This window comes from Cygnus olor, chromosome 7 (assembly GCF_009769625.2).
Source record: "Cygnus olor isolate bCygOlo1 chromosome 7, bCygOlo1.pri.v2, whole genome shotgun sequence".
NCBI lineage: Eukaryota > Metazoa > Chordata > Aves > Anseriformes > Anatidae > Cygnus > Cygnus olor.
The window spans coordinates 4,255,737-4,276,073 of record NC_049175.1 but is presented as its reverse complement, the minus strand read 5'-3'; the positions used below and the strand labels follow the sequence as shown (position 1 = coordinate 4,276,073).

The following is a 20,337-nucleotide window of genomic DNA, read 5'->3' as shown; positions in this document are numbered from 1 at the left end:
CCCCAGGAAGGCAGGCCGGCATGAGACGCCCGGTGATTTTAATGAGCGCTGCATCACAGAGCCAGGCACAGCACTGCTTTCTGTGCCACCGTGCAGTTACCGCACTGACAGGGAAAATGGGTAAAGGCTACAAATACTGTCCCTGCTGAATGATTTGTAACTCCGGTGCCACCCCAAATGAGTTGGGTTGCTGAGAGCAAGTGACAGAGGGAGCCTTCCCAACACACTGGAAGAGCAAAATCGCCTCGACCCAGGGCACAAACCATCTGCTTCTGAAAGCAGCCCTCGTGTAAAGCTCATGAGACTATTATGCATATCACTAAACTTCAATCGCAATCAATTAGGCATTTTTAGGAACGGGACATTCAATATGCCCCATTTACAGGGATGAAAGCTGTCTTTTCAAACACATACCTATATTTTAAAAACTACTGTAGACAGGGCAAAGCCTGAGAAGGTCAGATTTTGCCTCAGTCAGCAGACATTCCTTAAATAGCATTTGCCAAGTCTTCATCTGGATTTATAAAAATATCAGATGGCACTTTTTAATTCAAAATATATATATATATCACAAAACCCCAAACTTTATGTTATACATAAAACGTAGAGGAAAAAAATGTAAAGAGTAATGCTTACACATACGTACAAATACCATCACAAAATTACAGTAGCTGTACTGCCACATACTGTTCTTACAGCAAAAGCACTTACTTTGACACCCTAGTCAGTACAGAAGCCCTATCATGACGTGTGCAAGGTGCTGTAAACAAACACACAATAAAACAAGATCCTTGCCCTATACCTTTTAACAGGCATGTGAGGAATATACCTTTGAAGAGGATTTAAGCCTGCCCATTACTGTTTTTAGAGCTCATGTCTATCAGTCTCTCCTTGTACCACAAGAACTGACCACAAAATAATCTCACCTAAAATGAAATGCAGATTTTTCACATGAAAATATTAAAGGTTTAATTATTAACAGCTTATGGCCACACACGTTCAGTTTTCAAGTAGAAAGCACTAATCATTTGCTTTTAGCTCCAACATTCAAGGCTTTCTTCCTGTTCCTCTCCATAATAAGAGTATGCTAAATCTAATGTTAGTGCTCTCAGGGGACAAGATGGGCAAACAGTCTTGGGACAGTATTTTCAAGCACTTACAGTTTTGTCTTTACAGCGCTTAGAGCATCAGGGGTCTTATTTAAAACTGCTTTCAACAAATTTTGTTCTTTTTTTTTTTTCCCTTTAAGTAATCCACTTCTGCAGAAACATTTACAGATTATGAACTTCTTGTTTTCTCCTGACGGTGGATTTTAACATTTTTTGGTCTAGAAGATTAAAAAAAAAAAAGAAAAAAGAGACTGCTCCTACAGAATTGGGATAGTTACTTTAACCGAGTATACTTTACCAAGTATATTCTCTTACATTAGGATTTGCCATCTGTTCAGTCCTTAATAATATTTATTTCACAATTTCATAAATAAAAAGATGAAACAACCGAAACAATCTTACCTTTCACCCTAACTTTTGAATTCTTTTGCAAAGATTGCTCCTCTATGGCCCAGCCGCATGCAATAATGAAGCGACCTCCAACTTGGAACTGATGTATAAAAGATGCACAACGTGCTTGTTTTCCTAAGACTGTATACGCCACACCAGAGCTTTCACTTGAACCATTTCCCTCATCCAGACATTTTTCAAGTGACTCTCACTATCAGCCAAAACTGATCAGGCAAAATTGAAAAGGCTGCAACCTTTGCAGAAACTTTGATGATGTTGCTACTGGTGTGTTATTGCCAGATGACCCTTGATTCTTAGCAGCCCATGTCAGTGGTGGTCCTAACCACCCAGTACAAAATCAGACACAGAATTGTCATTCTCCTCCCAGAGAGAATGCTGCTCCTACCAATGCAAGTTCAACTGTTAGTTAAGTTGGAAGATCAAGCGCCAAAACAAAAACTAAAATAAGCACCCTTGTAAAGCAAGTCCTACCAATAAAAGGTATTTATGGCAATTGCCTGAACATAAAACAATAATGATAATAAAGTACCTACTGTAATATTGAATTACTACTTAATTTGATCTACTGTTTAATTTCATCAAAACCTCTGGCACTAAGTAATTTGTGTTAAAAATAACTTTATCTTTGTATTTTTCATCAATCTTGACTTCCCTATGCAGACATTACTCTAGACATTTGGTCACTAACTGCAGGACAGCTGCTTATTAATACAGAAGACCAAAATTTGAAACGAGAAAGATGACAGTAAGAACCCAAAGAACACTCATGACAACATTGCAGGCTGCAATTAACAGCTGCACATCTTCAGGCGTTCTCATTGACAAAGTAGGGTGCAATTCCCACTGAGTACGATGGAAACCATGCCCATTTTAACCAAGATTCAATTTGATCCACATCTACTGAGGTCCACCACTTAATGTAATAAAGTGGTAAGCAGGAACTTCATCAAAGCAGTAGCAGCACTTGCCAAAAATCTTAAAGCACATTTGAAAGTAAAAATCAGCCACTTGGAGTGGTATTTGTCTATTGTTATTGACATTATGTCAGAATGGAAAACTGCAATACAAAGAAGTTACGTTAAGCATGAAATTTCACTCCTGTGCAAACGGCCAGCCCAAAGAATACAGACTCTCCTTAAGTCCCCCACAAATCCGTTAAGAAGGATTTAAATTGGAAGTTACACAGGATTAAAGAGGTGGATAGGTCTCATACTGGTCCCTCAGTACACATGTAAAGTTTACGTACGTGAATCAGTAAAGAAGTCTAAAAAAATGAGTGCATCTCATGCTCGATTTTGAGCTAAATATTACTGCATTACATTGATTAAAAAAAAAGTTGTTTTTTTTTTTTTGAGAATCCAGCGTTTACTCTGTTTATAAAGCCCATGAGTTTGCAGTCTAACCAACCATCTGGCATTATAAAGTAGGTATTCCATTGAATTTTTGTTCTATATGCAACTTGCGTACTTATTTAACACTCAATCACTCTGTTAATGAAAGGCTAAATTTAAAAATAAATTAGCACAAGGCAGTCTTTACTTTGAAAGCTTTCTTTGCACATGTGCAAATCCTTACATGGCTTACATTCTGCTCTCGATAAGTCCATTCGACCAATAATATTGCAGCCAAAGCCCCCCTTGACCTCTCTACCTCAGTTTTCTCCCACTACTCAATTCACTTTTTCAAAATAAAAGGCTACCCTAAAAATAGGCCAAACCTGAACTCCTTCCAATGTATGTGCCCACAGTTTCTTAAATATGAATCCTTAGATTTCAACTCTTATGATGCATTCTTGAGTCAGAGTTTATTTTAGATAGCCAAGGCCACTTTAAGCTTCAAGACTATGCAGCTCTAATTCTGTAGCATCACATGGAATGACAACCTAGCGTCTGACCAGAGTTCTGGGTAATTCTATTGCTAGTAAAAGCAATGTCAGAGAAAGTCCTGCATTAGGTACTTGAGATAGTCTGATGACAGGGAAAGTTTCTTTCTTTCTAGTGATGTTCAGCAGCTGTCATATATCCTATATTCTCTTTGTTGAGCTATGCAAAGTTCTTGAATATGCTCTTGGTTGTTCTAACTTGCTTTCTAATTCTTCTACAAATCTTGAAATAGCTAGCTACATTAGTTTCTTGTAGAAAATGCAAAACAGGCTTTTTTTTTTTTTTACACAAAGCCTTGTGAATTAGACATAACATACTGTGAACTTTAATACTAAGTTTTGACCCAAACGTAATCTAATACAAATATACAAATGTTGCCTCATCAGCTTTATCACTGGGGTTATACTTAACTGCTTTTCATCTTCTATTTAGCAAACAGAAAACTCAGTTCTTCCCTACCCCATAGCTCACTACTGTCTGATAGACCCATCATAAAACATCCATGAAAATAAACACTTTCAGCTGGAAAAAGGAGTTGGAGAGCCACAAGATGTCTCATTGTAATGTACCACCTGAGATACTTCGAGCAGTCATAGTTATGGCTAAATTACAGATGAGAGAACAGTACACATGGAAGCAGCGATGCTCCATGGCTGGCAGGTATTTCAAATCCCTAAGATACTGCTGCAGCTATTATAGATAAGAAGTTGTGCCACGGAAATAATGTTTCTAGAGGGACATCTCATAGGTAAACAGCAGTAATTTAGAACTAACTCCCAGCATCATTTTGAGTAAAGCATTTCAAGGACATTACTCAAGAGAAACTTACAGGGACTGCTTGATACCGGACAGGATGTTCTACTCTTAGCTAGAATATTGGGTAAGCTGCTATTGCAGAAATGCCAGCGAGAGAGTATTTAGCAGGAGAGAGTTATTTGTAACGTGACATGGTTTTGAGGGAGAACTGCCATGAAAGACAAAAGAATTGTATCTATCTTATCTAGCTATAGTACACAGCCTCTGTGAGGTAGGACAGTGCTTTCATCTGTACCTTAAGAGCTTCAGGGCAACACAGGCTAAAAGGTCAGATGCAAATTGTGCATCTAAAAACTACAAAACTACACCTAAGAGTGTTTATGTACTGCACCAAATGTTTTTGTGCAGACTGACTGCTCCACTAAATTTCATCTTGGATTCTGCAAAGCTTCTCCCAAAGTGTAAAAAATAAATTGTTTTAAAACAGAAGGTTTTCTGCTTTTGTTTTGTTTGTTTTGAAGCATGTTTACAATCCGTCATTACGTAATCAACTGAAAAAAGTGACAATGCAGGTGCTCCAAAAAGTCAGTGATATTGTATTAGTTATTCTAGAAAATGGTTTTTATTCTCAAGTACTAAAATAAAAAGGCATAGAGTTCTCATGGTTCTCCCATAAAGACAACATATGGGGGAGAAAAAAAAGTGGTTTTAAGACAATTTCACACATGCAAATACACTAGTACAAAGATGAGTCAAATCCCTAAGCTCCGTTCTAACATGGAAGTTCAAGATATATTATGCTACCACAGATCTAGGTACAAGGAATTTAGCCTCACCTACACTGTAATAATTCTTTACTAACGTGAGTGCCCTACACAAAAAAACAATTTATATTATTGCGATTTCTTTAATGTGATGCTGTGGGAAAGTAAGTCTTGAAAAAAACTCAGAAATATAAAACATAATGTGAATGTTTAACCCTGTCTACACTTACCCCTCAGCTTTTGCCTTGACCTAGGCTCTGAAGGCAAGAAATACAAATTCTGTTTCTCTGCGTAAACTGTTAATCTAAAGCTCGCATCTTTAGTTTCTTCTAGTGCCCGTTAGTGCTCCCGCTTTTTCTGAATTAACTACTTTGTGGTCCTCATCTGATATAAGGTGATATAGGACATTCTCACAGCTATGGGTACTCCCACTACACAATTGCTTTAAACTAGCATGGCATTTCTAACGCAACGTACAAACAGAACAACCTCAAGAAAAGCCAGCTGTATTTAAATAAACAGTAGGAACATGTCTGCTGAGAGATATGTTGTAGAAGTTTCTCCTTAGGGCACAGCTTCAAGTTTGAAAGTAAGCCCACTTCATCTGAGCACAGATTTGAAGATGGAAGCATCATTCCACTATGTGCCACATACATGTGTAACAGCAAAGACAAAAACTGCATTTATTTAGGACGTGCTGTAATTATACATCCCCTGTTGTCTGTTGCACTGTTCAGTGCACAAAATGCCATAGCTACCTCTGTAATAAGCATTTCAGTTAAAAGATCTGCCACGTGGTATATCTGCACACGCTTCCACTCCTGCAGACTGGGCTGAGACTCACCTATGAGAGAGGGTGGGTTTCATGGAGCTCATAGAGTTCATGGGGGGTTGCATGGGTAGCTTCCCTGGAGGATCGTTCTGCCGGCTTTTCTGGTGGCGAAGCAGCAAGAGCCGTCCCAGCTCCTCACACCACGACGAAAGCAGCGCTGTGCAAACAGAACAAAATGACAGTAAGTGCACAGCGGAATAACTGGTACAGCTGAGTGCAGACACAAGCTACTATAACAAGAGCCACGAACTGAACAGACAAGCCCCAGGAGTGAAAAGCTCATCCACGATCCACCACTCACATTATTATCCTATCAAATTGAGTCTGTAATTGCCCTACACTATCATTACAATGTTTTTACACAAGTTACAAACATTCTGCGCAGCCCAGGAGGCATGAGAGAACTCGTCTGAGCTGAGCAGCAAAGAGATGGAGAGTGGATGAGGCACAAGGACATGGGGTAGCTGTCGTGAGTGAAAAAAATGTGGAAGAGGTCATTTCACACTAACAGAAATGTAACAAAAACATACAGAAGACATCATTCACAGAGGGGAGCAAAGGATAACAAGATCTCTTTTCTGTTGGGCTATTTTTGTGCAAGAGTTTAATTGGAGAGGCATGAGTAGAAAACCATGTGCTGGAATTCATTTCCAAAACTATTAGCTACCAGTCCTAAATAGATAAACATGAGAATATAGCCACACTAATGTGTGTATACAAAAGTTAGGCACTTAGATCTATATTTGAACCAGCATAACCCATAAATGCTTGTTTCCATTATGTGACTAATCTTCTGGTCAATAAGGGTACTTCTGTGCTTACAGGAAAATCATGCTTATGAACGATGATAGGCAGAGATTTCCTCAAGACTAAAAGCTTGTAACTCCCTCTGAAGACATGAAAGGGTTCATTATCTCTGAAAATCTGGCCTTTTCCTTAGGCACCCTCAGTCAGAGAAGACCAGCCCCTGTTACAAAACCCATGTTCTTTGGAATAAACAGAGCCTGAGAAAGCAACTGTGAGCAAAGCCTGGCTCCAGCGAGTGCACAGCAGCCTCCAGTAACACCCACCAGGCCACGGAGCTGCCCGTGGAGCCCCAGGACCACAAGTGGCTTGGGCAAAACGTCGCTAAGGTATGGCACGGTGGAGAGCTTCACCAGACGAGGTGCAGATGAATTGCACTCGGTTCTGGAGCTGCAGAAACATCACCAAGTGGAAGCACTTGGGGTTTTTCATTCTTTCATGCCTGCTTTGCAAAAACCTCGTAAGAATAAAATGTATTTAATTATTTTAAAACTAAGTGCTTTCCTAGGGTGATGCGAACCGAACACAAGCCAACAGATTGTGCTAGCAGGTGAGAACCAGAAGGCTACTCAGAAACAAACTGCCACAGCGGTTTAAGGAAGACAGCTCTCAGTGTAATTTTAACCTTGCAGATTTAAGCGACATATGAAGAATTATCTAAAATTCAGGCTTTTATTTTCATTTCTTATTTTTTTCCGATGGTTATCTTTTAACCTAGTAACAAAATCCCAAGCAGTAGCAACCACTTTCTTTTCTCAGTAGATACTCAGAGGTACTGTCAACAAATAATTAGTAGAGCAAATTCCCAAGGGACTAATTGTGAAGTCATATTTGTCAGAAAAAAAGTGGTCTGCCAAGAACACCCGCAAATATGATTTTTCAGTTTGAGAAACAATTGAAATTTCTTAAGTTTAATGGCCACAAGAAAAAACAGTTAAACCCAGACCGTTCCTGTGAATTAATCACATGTTTGGACAAAGGCGATGCAGTGAATTCATTGCATTTATCAGGCAGAAGGTCAAGAGCGGTGTTTAGGGAAGCAGTTCGGAGCTCTGCTATGACAAAAAGGGGACACCACTCCTTTATGTAACTAAATACGGCCTCTCCGAAATTGTAAGCCTCACACGCAGCCTACAGGGAGTGTTCCCCCCGAGATGTGTGAAACGTTCCAGCACTGAGTGTCAGTCTAAGCTGCTTCTCTATTAGCCAAGGAATATGTCAACAAGCATTTGATCAAATTATACTCACCTTTTATCCCTGGCATATCATTACTAATGTGGCAGTGACAAAGGCCCCCTCCCCCTTTTCAAGCCGCCCGGATGAAAATCGCTGCCTGGCCGAGTTTCTTCACGCACGCTACGGCCACTCGAGTGCTGGGAAGAGCGAACCAAGTGTGCTGCCGAACGGTGAACGCAGCCATGTCAGGGTAATAGGGGATGCTGAGCACTGCCACAGCTGAGTGTAATTACTACAGTGTCAAATGGAAACCGTCCATCTTAGCCGTGGCTTTGATGCGGAGGGAGCTGCTCTTTCTGCACACGTATATGCACTTGAGAAATAAGATAAGGAGCAACAACCTAATGGGTCTGAGGACATGAATCCGCAAACAAAAGCCATGCCTGCTTTGAAAAAAAGCAGAGCAACTTCTGGGAAAGGAATATGCCAACAAGATAGCACTGCTTCGGCGAGGTAGAGTTAAGAAAAGATATTAATGAGTTATTATTATTACTAATATCTAACAGACGCGTTTATAAAGGTGAAATGTAAACTGCCAAAGAACAAAGAGGTCCTCAAGATAAGCCAGACAGTTACATTCTACAAGTTATCTGGAGAGGACTCATGTTTTTGACAAACTAAGAGACTGCAGGTATAAAACGCAATGAATTTACTCATCCCTATCACAGCACTCATTACTGAGAGGTTTAACCTTTCCTCCCCCAGGACGTTTTGACTCATGTACCATGTATAATAATTGCTCTCTTCCCAGCGCCGGTGTTTGTGCACGGAATGAAGACAGAGCTGAGCACAGCCGAGTTCAGAACCACCAGCCCCTGGGCATCCCCCTGCCCAAACCAGAGCAAGGACCCTCTGAACAACCCTGCTCTCATTCACCTGAAACACTGCACTGCCCTCCCTCTTCCTTACCCCATCCACCTCCACCGGCGCTGGCTGGTAGGATGAGGATATACCCCCCACATCTGGTACAGCTGCCTTCTGGAGAACATCACTTCCTGTGCTATTCAAGTCAGATGAAACAAACTCAAAATGAATTTACAGATTACACTATTCATCTTTAGTGTACTTAGTTACTGCTTTTTATGCTGACAGTATTGGGCACATCTCAACTCATTTACACTCAAAGCACGAGAAATTCAGTATCATACTATAATGAACAGATAAAGCAGCAAGCACAAAGGACAGCTACAGATGGTGCCAACAGTCAGTCTCTCCCTCTCATAGCACAGCCAAGCAGCTGCTTTTTCTCCCCCCTCCACCCCTCCTCCTTGGAAACCAGGAGCACAGATTTTGCAGATGGACCATCCACACCGTCTCTCACAGCCTCTCGCTGCGGCACTTTAATGATCAGATTTAAATCGTGTTCCTGTGCTGCATTGCTACAATGCCCCTTGCATACAATAGCGGAACTCTCCTGCGTAAGTTGAAGTCAACTGTTGCAGGGGGGAAACAAGAATTCTTTATGCGTGCACCCCTTGCCCCCCATACAAAATACAAATGTAAAACACAGCCCGGTTAACACACCAGAGCTGACATTTTCAACCAGCGTTCAGTCGCAGAGGGCTTTGCCAGCTCATGCCAAAAGACGCATAATAATGGCAATCAAATGACATGCTGACAGTTTAAGTGTATTCACACATTTATTTTGCTTAAAGGAACATGCTCTGGGTTGATTGGTGCAATATTTGACCTACTTTTCTCCATTTGGAAAACCTGTATCATTCTTAATGGGATTGCATTTTACTTCAAACGTTGATGTATTTTCGTAGGAATAAATCAATACCGATTTGCTAACAATGACTATGTTAGGAAACCAACACAGAAATGAGCAGCCTCTGCTTTTGCACTTGTGAAATAGAGAAAAACAAAGATTAAAAATAAAAGCAATTTCAATCACAAATAGCCAACAAGGTCTCCAAAGAAAGCAGGAAAAAAAGATCGTTCCAAGGTACTCAGCTTCCTGCACCCAGCCCCATCTTTGTTTCTCTTTTCCCTAAAGAGGAGAGAAGGTGCATGAGTGCCTCGGTGCAGAACGGGACCCACCTCTCCCCATAATACTGATAAATACTCCCACATACCCAGAGCCAGCCACACTATAGCCTCTGGATGCCTCCAATACTTGTAAACACTTTCACTGAGAAACCATAGATTAACACTGCAGTCTGTACTCTGGGGGCCTGGGGACAGGGAGGAGTGGAAGGTAGAAGATTTTTTTCCCTTCAGCTCAAGTGACATTTCAAGCATTTCTCTGCAACCACAGAGCCAAGCTTTGCTTCAAAGAGGAAGGAAGCAATCGTTATTTAATCCCCTGCCTCCAGGAGCCAGGTATTTAGGAACGTGCCAAATATCACAAGATGTGCAGCACCATTGTGAGGACTGGCAACACTCCCCCAAGTATTGTTCATTTCCTGCTAGGGTCCTTTTTGCCGAAAACCTGTCACATGGCGTCGAAGCAGAGACCTTCACCAGACACTCGGCAGCACGGCTGGTGAAGGCAGGGAGCACCCATCAGCTGGCACCACGGCCCTGGCGAGGCGGCAGCGCGGGCACGTCGGCATCATGTGCCCCGAAGGCAGCAGGCCCTGCGGAGGGCAGACATTGGGGGCAGACAGCGTTAGCTCAAGGTGGGCGAGACCCACGCGTTGTGCCCGGGCTGCCTGAGCGGTTTCTGACTTCTTGACGACAAAGGCTGGCGGCGTACTTGCACTCACACAGCAGCAATTACGTGATGGATGACGGTGACGCGTCCTGAAGGGCAGTTTACAGCCCTGGCATTGAATATTGGGCACAGTCCATTATAATCCTTTTTGGGTGAGGGAACAGAAAGGGAAAGGCAAATAGGCTAAGCAATCAATGCTGCCCGATAGATCCGCTAATGCATTTCATTAGCTGCATACACACCGCCGTCGATAGCTACAGTCCTGTAACCGACTGATTTAACTCAGCGCATTGCAAAGTGCTGCAGTAAGCATCTGGGAGTGAATGAGCCAGTGGGCTCCCTAGAAAGCAAAATACAGAGAAGCATGGTGTTAATCTATTTACCTATTATGATACCCTAGTATTAGTTACAGCTTATCACCTCAGTAAATCACCGCCTCTTGTTAGGGAACGTGCTTAAAGGTGCAGCAAACTGTTATTTACAGGCAGACACTATATTTACAGCTAGGAAGACAGGTGAGGAGGGGATAGGACAACAGCTCAGTAATTTCAATGCCTTCTGCTTCCCAGGAGACTGCTGGAGGAGCACAATAGGATTACCGTTTTCTTGCTGCAGTTAAGCTGCAGTAGATAGTTCAATAGGCAGACTGGCAGACCCGTATTTCTTACTCACTGCAATGAAAATATTAGGGAAAAAGGATGAGTCTGACTTGGAGAACTCTCTATTCAGCACCACCTCGCTGGGTTGGTGTTGTATCTCAGAACGAAATGCACTGGGCTGAAAACATTTTTTAAAGCCTAAGTCAGAAAATCCAGCCTTTTTTCCCAGATCATACCCCTTAATTTTATATTGCTTTTAGAAAAAAATTTGTATTTCTTAAACAGAGAATTCCATGTAAAGGGAATACAGAGCTACTGAGGGCTTTGTATCCTTTGCTGTATAGGCTGCAATCTCAATACAATTTTTATAAATCATCCTGTGAGATAATTTGATGGGGTGGGAAGGGAAGCAATGAAGAAAATAAAAGGAAAGGAGGGGAAATAAATATTGTCTTGGTTGTTTAAGAATGTCATTCTTTTCACACAGGATAATGCAGAATATATACTGTTTGGAAAAAAAATTAGAAAATGTTAACTAGTTAATGCTCCATGTGCTGTAATATTAGAAAAATAACTCCAATCACATTAAAAGGATGGGATCTTTGTTCACGGTCTTGGGAAACAGTAGATTGGCTGTTTTCCTCTTATTTTAAAGGCCATTTTTGCCTTTAAGGAGCTGGGAAATAGAAAGAGAGTAGAGAAACTGCTCACCCCAACTACTCCAAGGACTCATTTTCCTGCAGCTCTCCCCCTCACGCACTTGAGCAGAGCCTGGCAGTGGCTGACTAACGTGTCGGCTAGTCAGTCAGGGCAGGAAAGCAAGGCCACAGAGGAAACAGGGTGTAACTACCCATCAAAGCAGAATACGGGTGCTTTCCCCTCCTCTCAGCTCCTCCAAGTCACCGCTACACATCCCAACCCTCTGACAGACAAGCCCTACCCCTGTCATTACACAGGCTTCTGCTCCCTGTCTGCCTCAATGCCAAGAGCACAAAAGAAGCGCACATAATGCCAATTACACAGCAGAAGCAGTAATTTTTCAACAGCCTGGCTGCTCGGCGCGGGCTCTCCTCCCGCGGCGCTCCCTGGGCGCCCAGCCCTCCTCGCAGGCCCGGGGCTCAGGCTGCCAGCAGATGCCCAGGGCACACAGCCAGTGCTTGCTCCCAGGTGTTAGCTCCCACCTCGTCCCAGGAGGCTTGCACCCCAGCTGGCTTCTTTTCTGGAGCAGCTGAGGGCTCTGCTTACTCTTCTCCATCAGGCAGAATCAGCCTGAACAGTCCAAGTAAATGGGTTGGACTAAACTGATTTATCTGGAGTTAAAAAGTACCAACAGAAAACTGCTCCACTAGCGGAGCAGTGATGAGAGTCGTGCCTTTGGTACCACCCTCAAATGGACACAGCTTTTAGAAGTGTGCAGGGAACTGCGCAGAACCGAATTCCCCTGAGGAGCAGGGGGGCACCCACTAACCCCGGCAGGGACGTGAAGAGCAGCAACGATGCAGCACTGGGTAACAGTATACAATACGGGTTTTCACCACTACCATCGAAGTAATGTCCTTCATCACCACTGTTTCCCTGATTACCAAAGCCAGAGTCGTGCCCTGCAGAAACACCCAGCTTCGCACTGTAATGCAGTTATGTATTAGTATTAAAAAGCCAAACACACACCACACAGGTTTGTAGCAAAACAGATAACTTGGGGACTGCCCAATTAAACCATCTGTAATATCAAATTAATTAACAGAGGTTTTATTGAATAATACACTTAGAGTAAACCTGGGCATTACCTAGCATGTGCTCTGAAGGCTGCTGCATGAGAACGACACAGTGCACAAGCCTGGTCTCCAATATGGGTCCAGCTCGCCTTGGCACATCTTCAGCTCTTCACAAATGCCTCTCAAGACACATGCACATATATATAGGCTTTCCCCAAAGCTCTTGCCAACTGGAACAGGACATGCTGGAGACACAGATTTGAATACTGCTATTCTTACCCCATGACTTCAGTGGAACTGGGATTTCCCAATTTCCTTCTGCACTTGCCAAAACTTGGCAGAGCATCTTACCAGATTCACTACATTAACTTTAAAGTAGTACATCACAAAACATAGCAACAATGGCTCAATTTGGCAAGCACTAAACACACTGTACAGCTCCAGATAAGATACATAAGCAACTCATTTAGGCTTAGCTGTACCCACATGTTGCTACGTCTGAAAGCACGAACCATTATAAAGAGAAGACAAAGCCAGTGAAAGGCCACCAGCAAGTGAATCTTGAATACAGCTTTCCAAAAGAAATGCACTCGAATGGCATTAGACTGCTCGTTTTCTTACTCATCCAATTGTGGGCTTCACTGCTCTGGTTTCAAACAACAGCGTCCTTTCTTACCGCTGTGTGCTTTTATTTGGTAATGCCAGTTCTCGTCACCCACAGATTTCACACCTAACACAAGCATCTGAAAAGTGGAAGTGACTCACTTCAGCCCATCTTTGGCTGGATTCAAACTGGTGACCCAGAGGTGAGGGGCTTCATTTCCCTTAATCCATCCTGAGCTCTCCAGTTAGTACTGTAAACAAATTCTGAGCTAACTAACACTAGGACGAACAATAAAAATTGCTTACAAAAATAAAATACCAGAGTCATTTAAGCAGAGTTTCAATGCAGGGAATCCATGCACAATCAGTAAGATGATGAAAGACTGGAATAAGGAAAATCTAGAGAGTACTTTGGAAAAAAAAGCAAGGGGAAGAACTGCAGAATTAGAGATTCAGTTTCCTATTGGGGAAAAATAACCCAAATAATTCTAAAGAACTAAGAGGAAAGTAAAAAATGAGGAAAAACCGAAATGGATTTGTGAGGAGAAAATCATCTCACACTTCTATACTTTCTTTATGCTAGCAAACAAGGGTTCTTGAGAGCAAGGAAGATATCATTTAGTTTGATTTTACTGACAAGGGAAATAAGGTCTAGCTGAACACAACAGAAAATGGCTGGAAACTTAAGCTCATAGAAATATTAAATCGATGGCCAGTAATAAAACTGAGCATAATCAGAGTTTTTGCATAAGTCTGGTCTGGGTCTGAAATTACTGAATGCTTCATTTCTGGATATCCATGATGGATAAAGGGACAGAACATGCTCTACATCAATTTATAGGTGGCACAAGATGGAAAGGAGTATTGGTTCATTGCAGAAGTAAGGTGTTAAAATGATCTTGGCAAGTTGGAGAAGTAGTCTGAAACTACGTTCAACAGGAACAAGTACAAAGTACGACACTGCACACCTTCAGAACAATAAGGTGAGGAAAACCTCCACATCAGGAGTTCTCAGAAATGGAGCTGAAGGCAGCAGCTGTGCAGGGGCTCAGCAGCGCTGCCCTGCTGCAGAAAAGTCCAACAGCTGCCCTGGCTGCCTGAGTGGTGGCACAGTCTGAGAGGTGCCAGGTTCTCCTTTCTCTCTACTTGACAGCAATGTACCTCCACAGAATGGGAAGAAAAGTCACGAGTGATCAGGGAAAAAATTATCAACAGAACCTGCAAGAAAAGATTGCATGGAGTAGGCTTGTTTATTTAAGATGTGGGAATGTTAAGAGCAGTATTTCCATCAGCAGAGTAACAATGCATTATCCGTATCTGCAGCAGAAGAGCCAAAAAATTAGCTACTTAAACTGCAAAGAGACAGAAAAGACATGAGTTAGGTGCCAGGACCACCCTCCTCATGAGAATGGGGTAAATTGAGGAGGCTCCATGACTGGAGATGCTGAGAACAGGTCAAAGAAGCAACCGGTGAGAATCGCATTGGCAGTTCTTCAGCCACAAGGGAATGGCACCGATGATTTTTTTTGAAGTCTTTTACAGTCCAATGAATCTATGATTGTGAACAAAGACATTTCAATCAAATAGCTCCCATCTGAGAAGTGTTTATATCTGGATTGTATTTATTATTACTGCAAAAAGACAAGAAAACATAAAAATACTTAACATGTCAGTTACAGAGCGGGGAGTTCCTGCGGAGGTTGCAGAAGTGGCCCTCCGGACAAACGGCTTTCTGGCTAAGTTCTAGAGATGAAAGAAGCTGAGTACAGGTGATGTGCTGAAGGTCACACTGCCTGTGACTGACTGGGTCCCAGAACAGAGAAGATCAGACACCTTCCTTTCTTTGCAAGGAAAAACCACAACCGCCACGTCAAGGGGTCACTGCTCTGTGCCCGCATTCTCAATGCCTGCCATGGAACATTTTCAAACAACAACTGTAAAACATCTGGAGAGGCTTTCAAGGAGGAAAAAAAACCTACAAAAACCACACAACCAAAATTTATAGCAGAAACATGTTTCCAAAGTTAACATTGCACAGCCAGAACTTCTGAGGAGGACCAAAAGCTATTTTAGGAACTTTTGCTTCTTGGTTTTGCAGTCTTGCTCATAACTTTAATTTTACATTATTTTACATCTTTATGGTAAAAGAATGTTTTATCAGGTGTCCTCAGATTTCTGCTTGATTAGTTTAATACAACCTTTGCCAACTTCTCTTTAAGTGTTAAAGCAGAAAAAAAAGTTATTTTTCAAAGTTGGGGGTGGCAGGACCATTTTTTCACATTGTACCAACTTTTGTATTTGAACAGAAATAAGCTGAAAGCACCCTGGGCATATCCACTTATTTTGCTTTTCTTTTCAAAAAAAATTACAGCTGCATATAAAATAATCTCTATGTGCTAAACATGGAAATAGTTAAGGACATTAGCAAAAAGAAACAGCCTACAGGAGTTTTTAATTTAATTATTTCTGTTATGACAACACAGAACAGATCAATGTGTGCAAGTACTGCAATTTCAAACAGGCCATGTTTCCCAGCTCACCCCCCAGTTAATGCCTACGTTTTTCTAACAGTGTCATTACTTCTCCTTTTCTATGTCCCACCAGCCCTGCAAACTCTGTCATCTTCCCTTTACTAGCAACCTGTTCTGCTCTTCTTGTACCAAGGATCTTTTCTTGATAGCAGCCTCGTGAATTAACATTTAATTAACATACCAAAGTTAAATCCCAAATAATTGTTCCCAAGCTGCACTGCAAACCTGGTAACTATTTTGAAAATAGACGGGCTTGTGCATCTGAAAGTTTGTTTCTTCTAGCTGTGTTAATTGTCCAAACAATAGATGTTGCCTCTCCCTACAAATCTTGCATTGCTTATAGTCTTAGATTATCACTGATACCGCAACTGTACAATTAAATTGCAATTTAAAATACATGACAATCACCTGGTGAATTCATTTTTTGTTTCTCACCTTAAACATTGCTGTATTAAAGGAGCAGACTTTAAGCCACGGATGCTGTCATTAAGGTATTCTGACATCCTTGAAGATACAACACACACTGCGCTTGTTTTATTTAGTACCCATAAAGCAAAACTCAGCTATGATCTGTTACGATTAGAGCCGCGCAGAGAACCGCAGTTGGCATAAAAAAAGAAACTGGATTCAACATCTAAATTAACCTACCCTGATCTTCAGATTATTTTGATTGTATTTTCACGACACCAAGTGCTCAGCAGCAGCAGCGCTGCCTTCAGGTATCCATCCCATCTTCTGCTGCCCGTGCCCATACCCTGCTGTGCTGGTGCGCTCCCAGCTGTGCTGAAGCATCTGTCTGCGTGACCACCCCATGAACCTGACCCGGCATCTCATCAGAGATTTTTTTTTTTTTTTCCCCCTGCAGACAGTTCTTGTTTGGTTTGATTGTGTCTGCTTGTTTCCAGCTCGATCAATTCCCTGACGCAGCTCGGGGCCTGGCCCCAGCAGCAGGGCCCTGGCACGCCGCAGAGGCAGGGGCCAGGCAGCTGCTTCTGTGCACAGGCGCTGTCTGAAGGCACGGCACGGCACGGGGTGGCATAGCATAGCACAGCGCAGCATCGCTGCTCCTGCACGCCCTGGTCACCTCGACAGCGCTGCAAGCACGCAGCCGATGTCCGCGTCAGGCTGGCTTTAGTTAGCACCTTAACGTGAACGTTAGCCTCAGACAGATTAGAAATCACTGTTTCTTTGTCTGCTGGGCAATGTTTGCCTTTCACATAGGTGGAAGGAGATTATCTACGGAACAGGTAAAAATATGAATGTGGCTAATTGCTTTTTCCATGCACTCAGGGAAGAAGGCAGTACAAATCACAGCCCACACTGATTTTTCAAAACCTTTCTTTCCTCTGTCTGAAAATACGAAAAATGGGGGAGAGGGAAAGGGTTACTTGCGACTATCTCAACACAGAGACATATACAGGAGAGCAGCCTGCCGCAGTTCCCACAGAGGGCAGCTGGCCCCCTCTCCCTGCACAGAAGCGCCATAATTTCAGGACCAAAGTGCTACAAGATAATGCCATCCCTGCTCCTGCCATCTATAAATAACAACTGCATTTGGATCCAGCAGAGTCACATGGAAAAGCTGGCCAACGATACATACATGCGTGCGAGCACGCATTTGGAAACCCAAATAATTCTAATAATCTTGCATGAAATAGGCTTTAGCTTTCCAAATTTAGCTCCGGTCCGTGCACTCTCTATGGCTTGCAGAGGCCCGCTATTATTTTTTCCAGCGCTGCTCTTCCCCTGGAAGCTGCTGACGAGGGCATTAGCTGCGTATTGTGCAGAGCCGTACCATGTGCTGCTGCGTGCACACAGGCTGCTCGCAGAGGCAGAGGAGAATCAATTCCTCAGGCAGCTCCGCTAAGCCTCCCTCCCCTCTCGTTGACATATTGGCTCAGCCACTGAAAAGGCGAACAGGCCGGGAGGCAGGAGGAGGCAGACGGTGCAGCATGGATGCCGTGCAGCTGAGCACTTCTCCTCTCCTGCGCCACGCTGCAGCGAGAGGCTCCCAGCCTGCCGCCAACCTTGCAGGGGGAGGACCGGGGCGACAGAGAAAATGAGACAGTCCTAATGACACGAGGAACCCGGTTTTAGGGCCAATTTCCTACAGCAAAACTGGTTAGAGCAGTGGAGCAGTGCAAAAGAATGATTTTTTTAATATAATTTGAATGCTTAAACAATTCCACACAGCATTAGTGGCGAACACAAATAGGAAACCATTTCAGATCAAATGTATGCGACTCCTCAGGGTTTTTTTCCGGGAAAATGACTAGAATACAACCTGACACGACCAATAGAGCCTACAAAAAATGTTGTTTATCCAAGACGGAAATACCCACAAGACATTACCGGGGTAAGATTTTCATCTTCGGAAGCTGAAACTGAAGTGAGTCTAGCAAGGAGAGGGGGGGGAGGAGGAGGGAGAGCAGCAAGGGCCGTAAAGGATTTCCCCAGCCCTCAAACCCTGTTAATTCTGCAGAGCTTTCCACAAGGACAGTGTTTCTGTTTCACAGCCTGAAGAAAAGCAGCAGTGTGTATCAGCACTGAGCAAACATCCTATCTAAATAGCAACCGAGTCTGGTTTATGTTCCCAGAACATCTGGATAAAAGGAATCAAAACGGACACCAGATCACCAAATACTACTACAAAACACACAGCAAGACGCTATCCAAGCAGATGGTAAATAAAACTGTCTGTTCTTGGTCAGAGTCATCTTGGATCAACTCCTGCTCCTACTGAAGTTGGTGCGAAATGCTGTAAACAGTTTTAGTGGCAAGAAGGCTGAATCCCTTACATTACAGACTACCCATCTGATCCTTTTACTAAAAGGCACCATTTTAAGTGCACTGTACAAAAGATAACTTTCCATCTATGCATAATGATTGCTTTTTTATTAGTTCGACAGATGATGATTTAATTTTTGTGATGTGTACTAACAGATTACGTGGGAAAGTGACTAAACCAGAGGGTCAAAACCAAGAGAAATGAGAGCAGCAGATACTACGTTGGAGAGAGATAAGGATTCAGAAATGTTGGCAGAGATGCTATTATTGCCTGCAGACTATGCCCAGCTATTTATTGTCTAGGGACTACATAAACGGCCTTTTGCAAGCACGGAAGAACTTGCTCCTTCCATAAGGAACTTGAAAGAAATGCAATAAAAGTTCAAAACAAGTAGGCATGGGCAAAAAATTCTCAGGGAAATTAACGTAGGAATGTTTTCTGGAAGGAGCTGGTTACTTGAAGGGCTTGAAAGAAGGAAGGGGTTTGCAGCCAAGTGTTAGGAAATTTTCTCTAAGGGGAATAGACTGAAGTAATTTTGAAAACATGAGGGTGGAGGAAGAGACGAAGGGAGCCTCGAGAGCAACAGAAACAGAAGGAACAAGGACGAAGGCAACAAGGAACAGATCGACAGCACTGCCTGGGCCTTTAATGAGAAGGAAGAACGGGTTAATACAACAGCTCCAAGAAAGTGATTTTTTTTTTTTCACTGTACACTTCCGGTGTCGTCTTATACTCTGAGAACAAGTTTTCTGCTACATTTTCTTCCTGCTTAGAGCCCACATGTATACCTATCTATGGAAGAAAGCAAAAGAAGCCAAATTGTCCAAATTTGGCCAAATTCAAATAATGAATGCAGGCAATAGCCCATCCAATCTCATCTATAGTAACAAATAAATTTGCACTAGCAGCTTGCAGTTCGGTGCCATGAAAACTAGAAATTACAGCATTTTAAAACTCCATGTTTTGTGTCCCTCTTTATTGCCTGTGGGGTAAAAGCTGCTCCAAAGACTTGCTCCTGCTCGTGTCTCCACACACACATCATCCTTGCAGCTCTGCAGTAGCACAACCGGTCTGAAAGGAAAAACTGGCTGTTGAGAACATCTGTTTTGTCCTCTCTTGGATTTCAGGCTGATTGTTTAAGATCAATTCAGGATACCAGCTCAAGTTCCAAAGGCTGTCAAGAAGGGTTTAAAAAAAATAAAATACAGGCAGCACAGCTTGGCTGTGGTGCTGGCCAAAAAAATGGTAAAAAATATTTTTTAACTTCCTACACAACGTAGTTGTTCTCCCTCTGTCTTCTGAGTCATATCTGTTCATGTTACTAAGAAAGCCCCACAGAGCCAATATCACTATGGAAGAACAAGATGTATTTTCAACGAGCCTGTTAGCTGATTCCAGCTGCTGCAAAACCTTTATTTTCAGAATTGGTAAAAGCAACAGGAAAAAACAAAACAAAGAAAAAAAAACACTGTGAATTTCAGGTTTCAGATACTTGAATTCATAAACTAGGGAAATATGGTATGGAAAGGTAACAGGAGACAGTGAGTACTTACTATCTGTCTAGCAAGATAACTCTTGAAGGATGGCACTGCTTCTTTCTACTTCATATTGCCCTTACCGCTTGAGCCGCAAATGCTACTGGAACTT

General features: G+C 42.5%; 1 protein-coding gene across 21 annotated transcripts in view; it reads right to left on the bottom strand.

Annotated features, from left to right (window-relative positions):
* The window catches only part of ZMIZ1 (zinc finger MIZ-type containing 1), a 347,687-nt gene that overhangs the window by 47,164 nt on the left and 280,186 nt on the right, over positions 1–20,337 (bottom strand). For all 21 annotated transcript variants that reach the window (XR_005821723.1, XR_005821724.1, XM_040564327.1 and 18 more), the window contains one exon: positions 5,768–5,912. Coding sequence is in view for 19 of the 21 variants with exons in the window: in XM_040564327.1 (XP_040420261.1) it covers positions 5,768–5,912 (145 nt within the window). In the remaining 2 variants the exon portion in view is untranslated. The remainder of the gene's footprint in view (positions 1–5,767; positions 5,913–20,337) is intronic.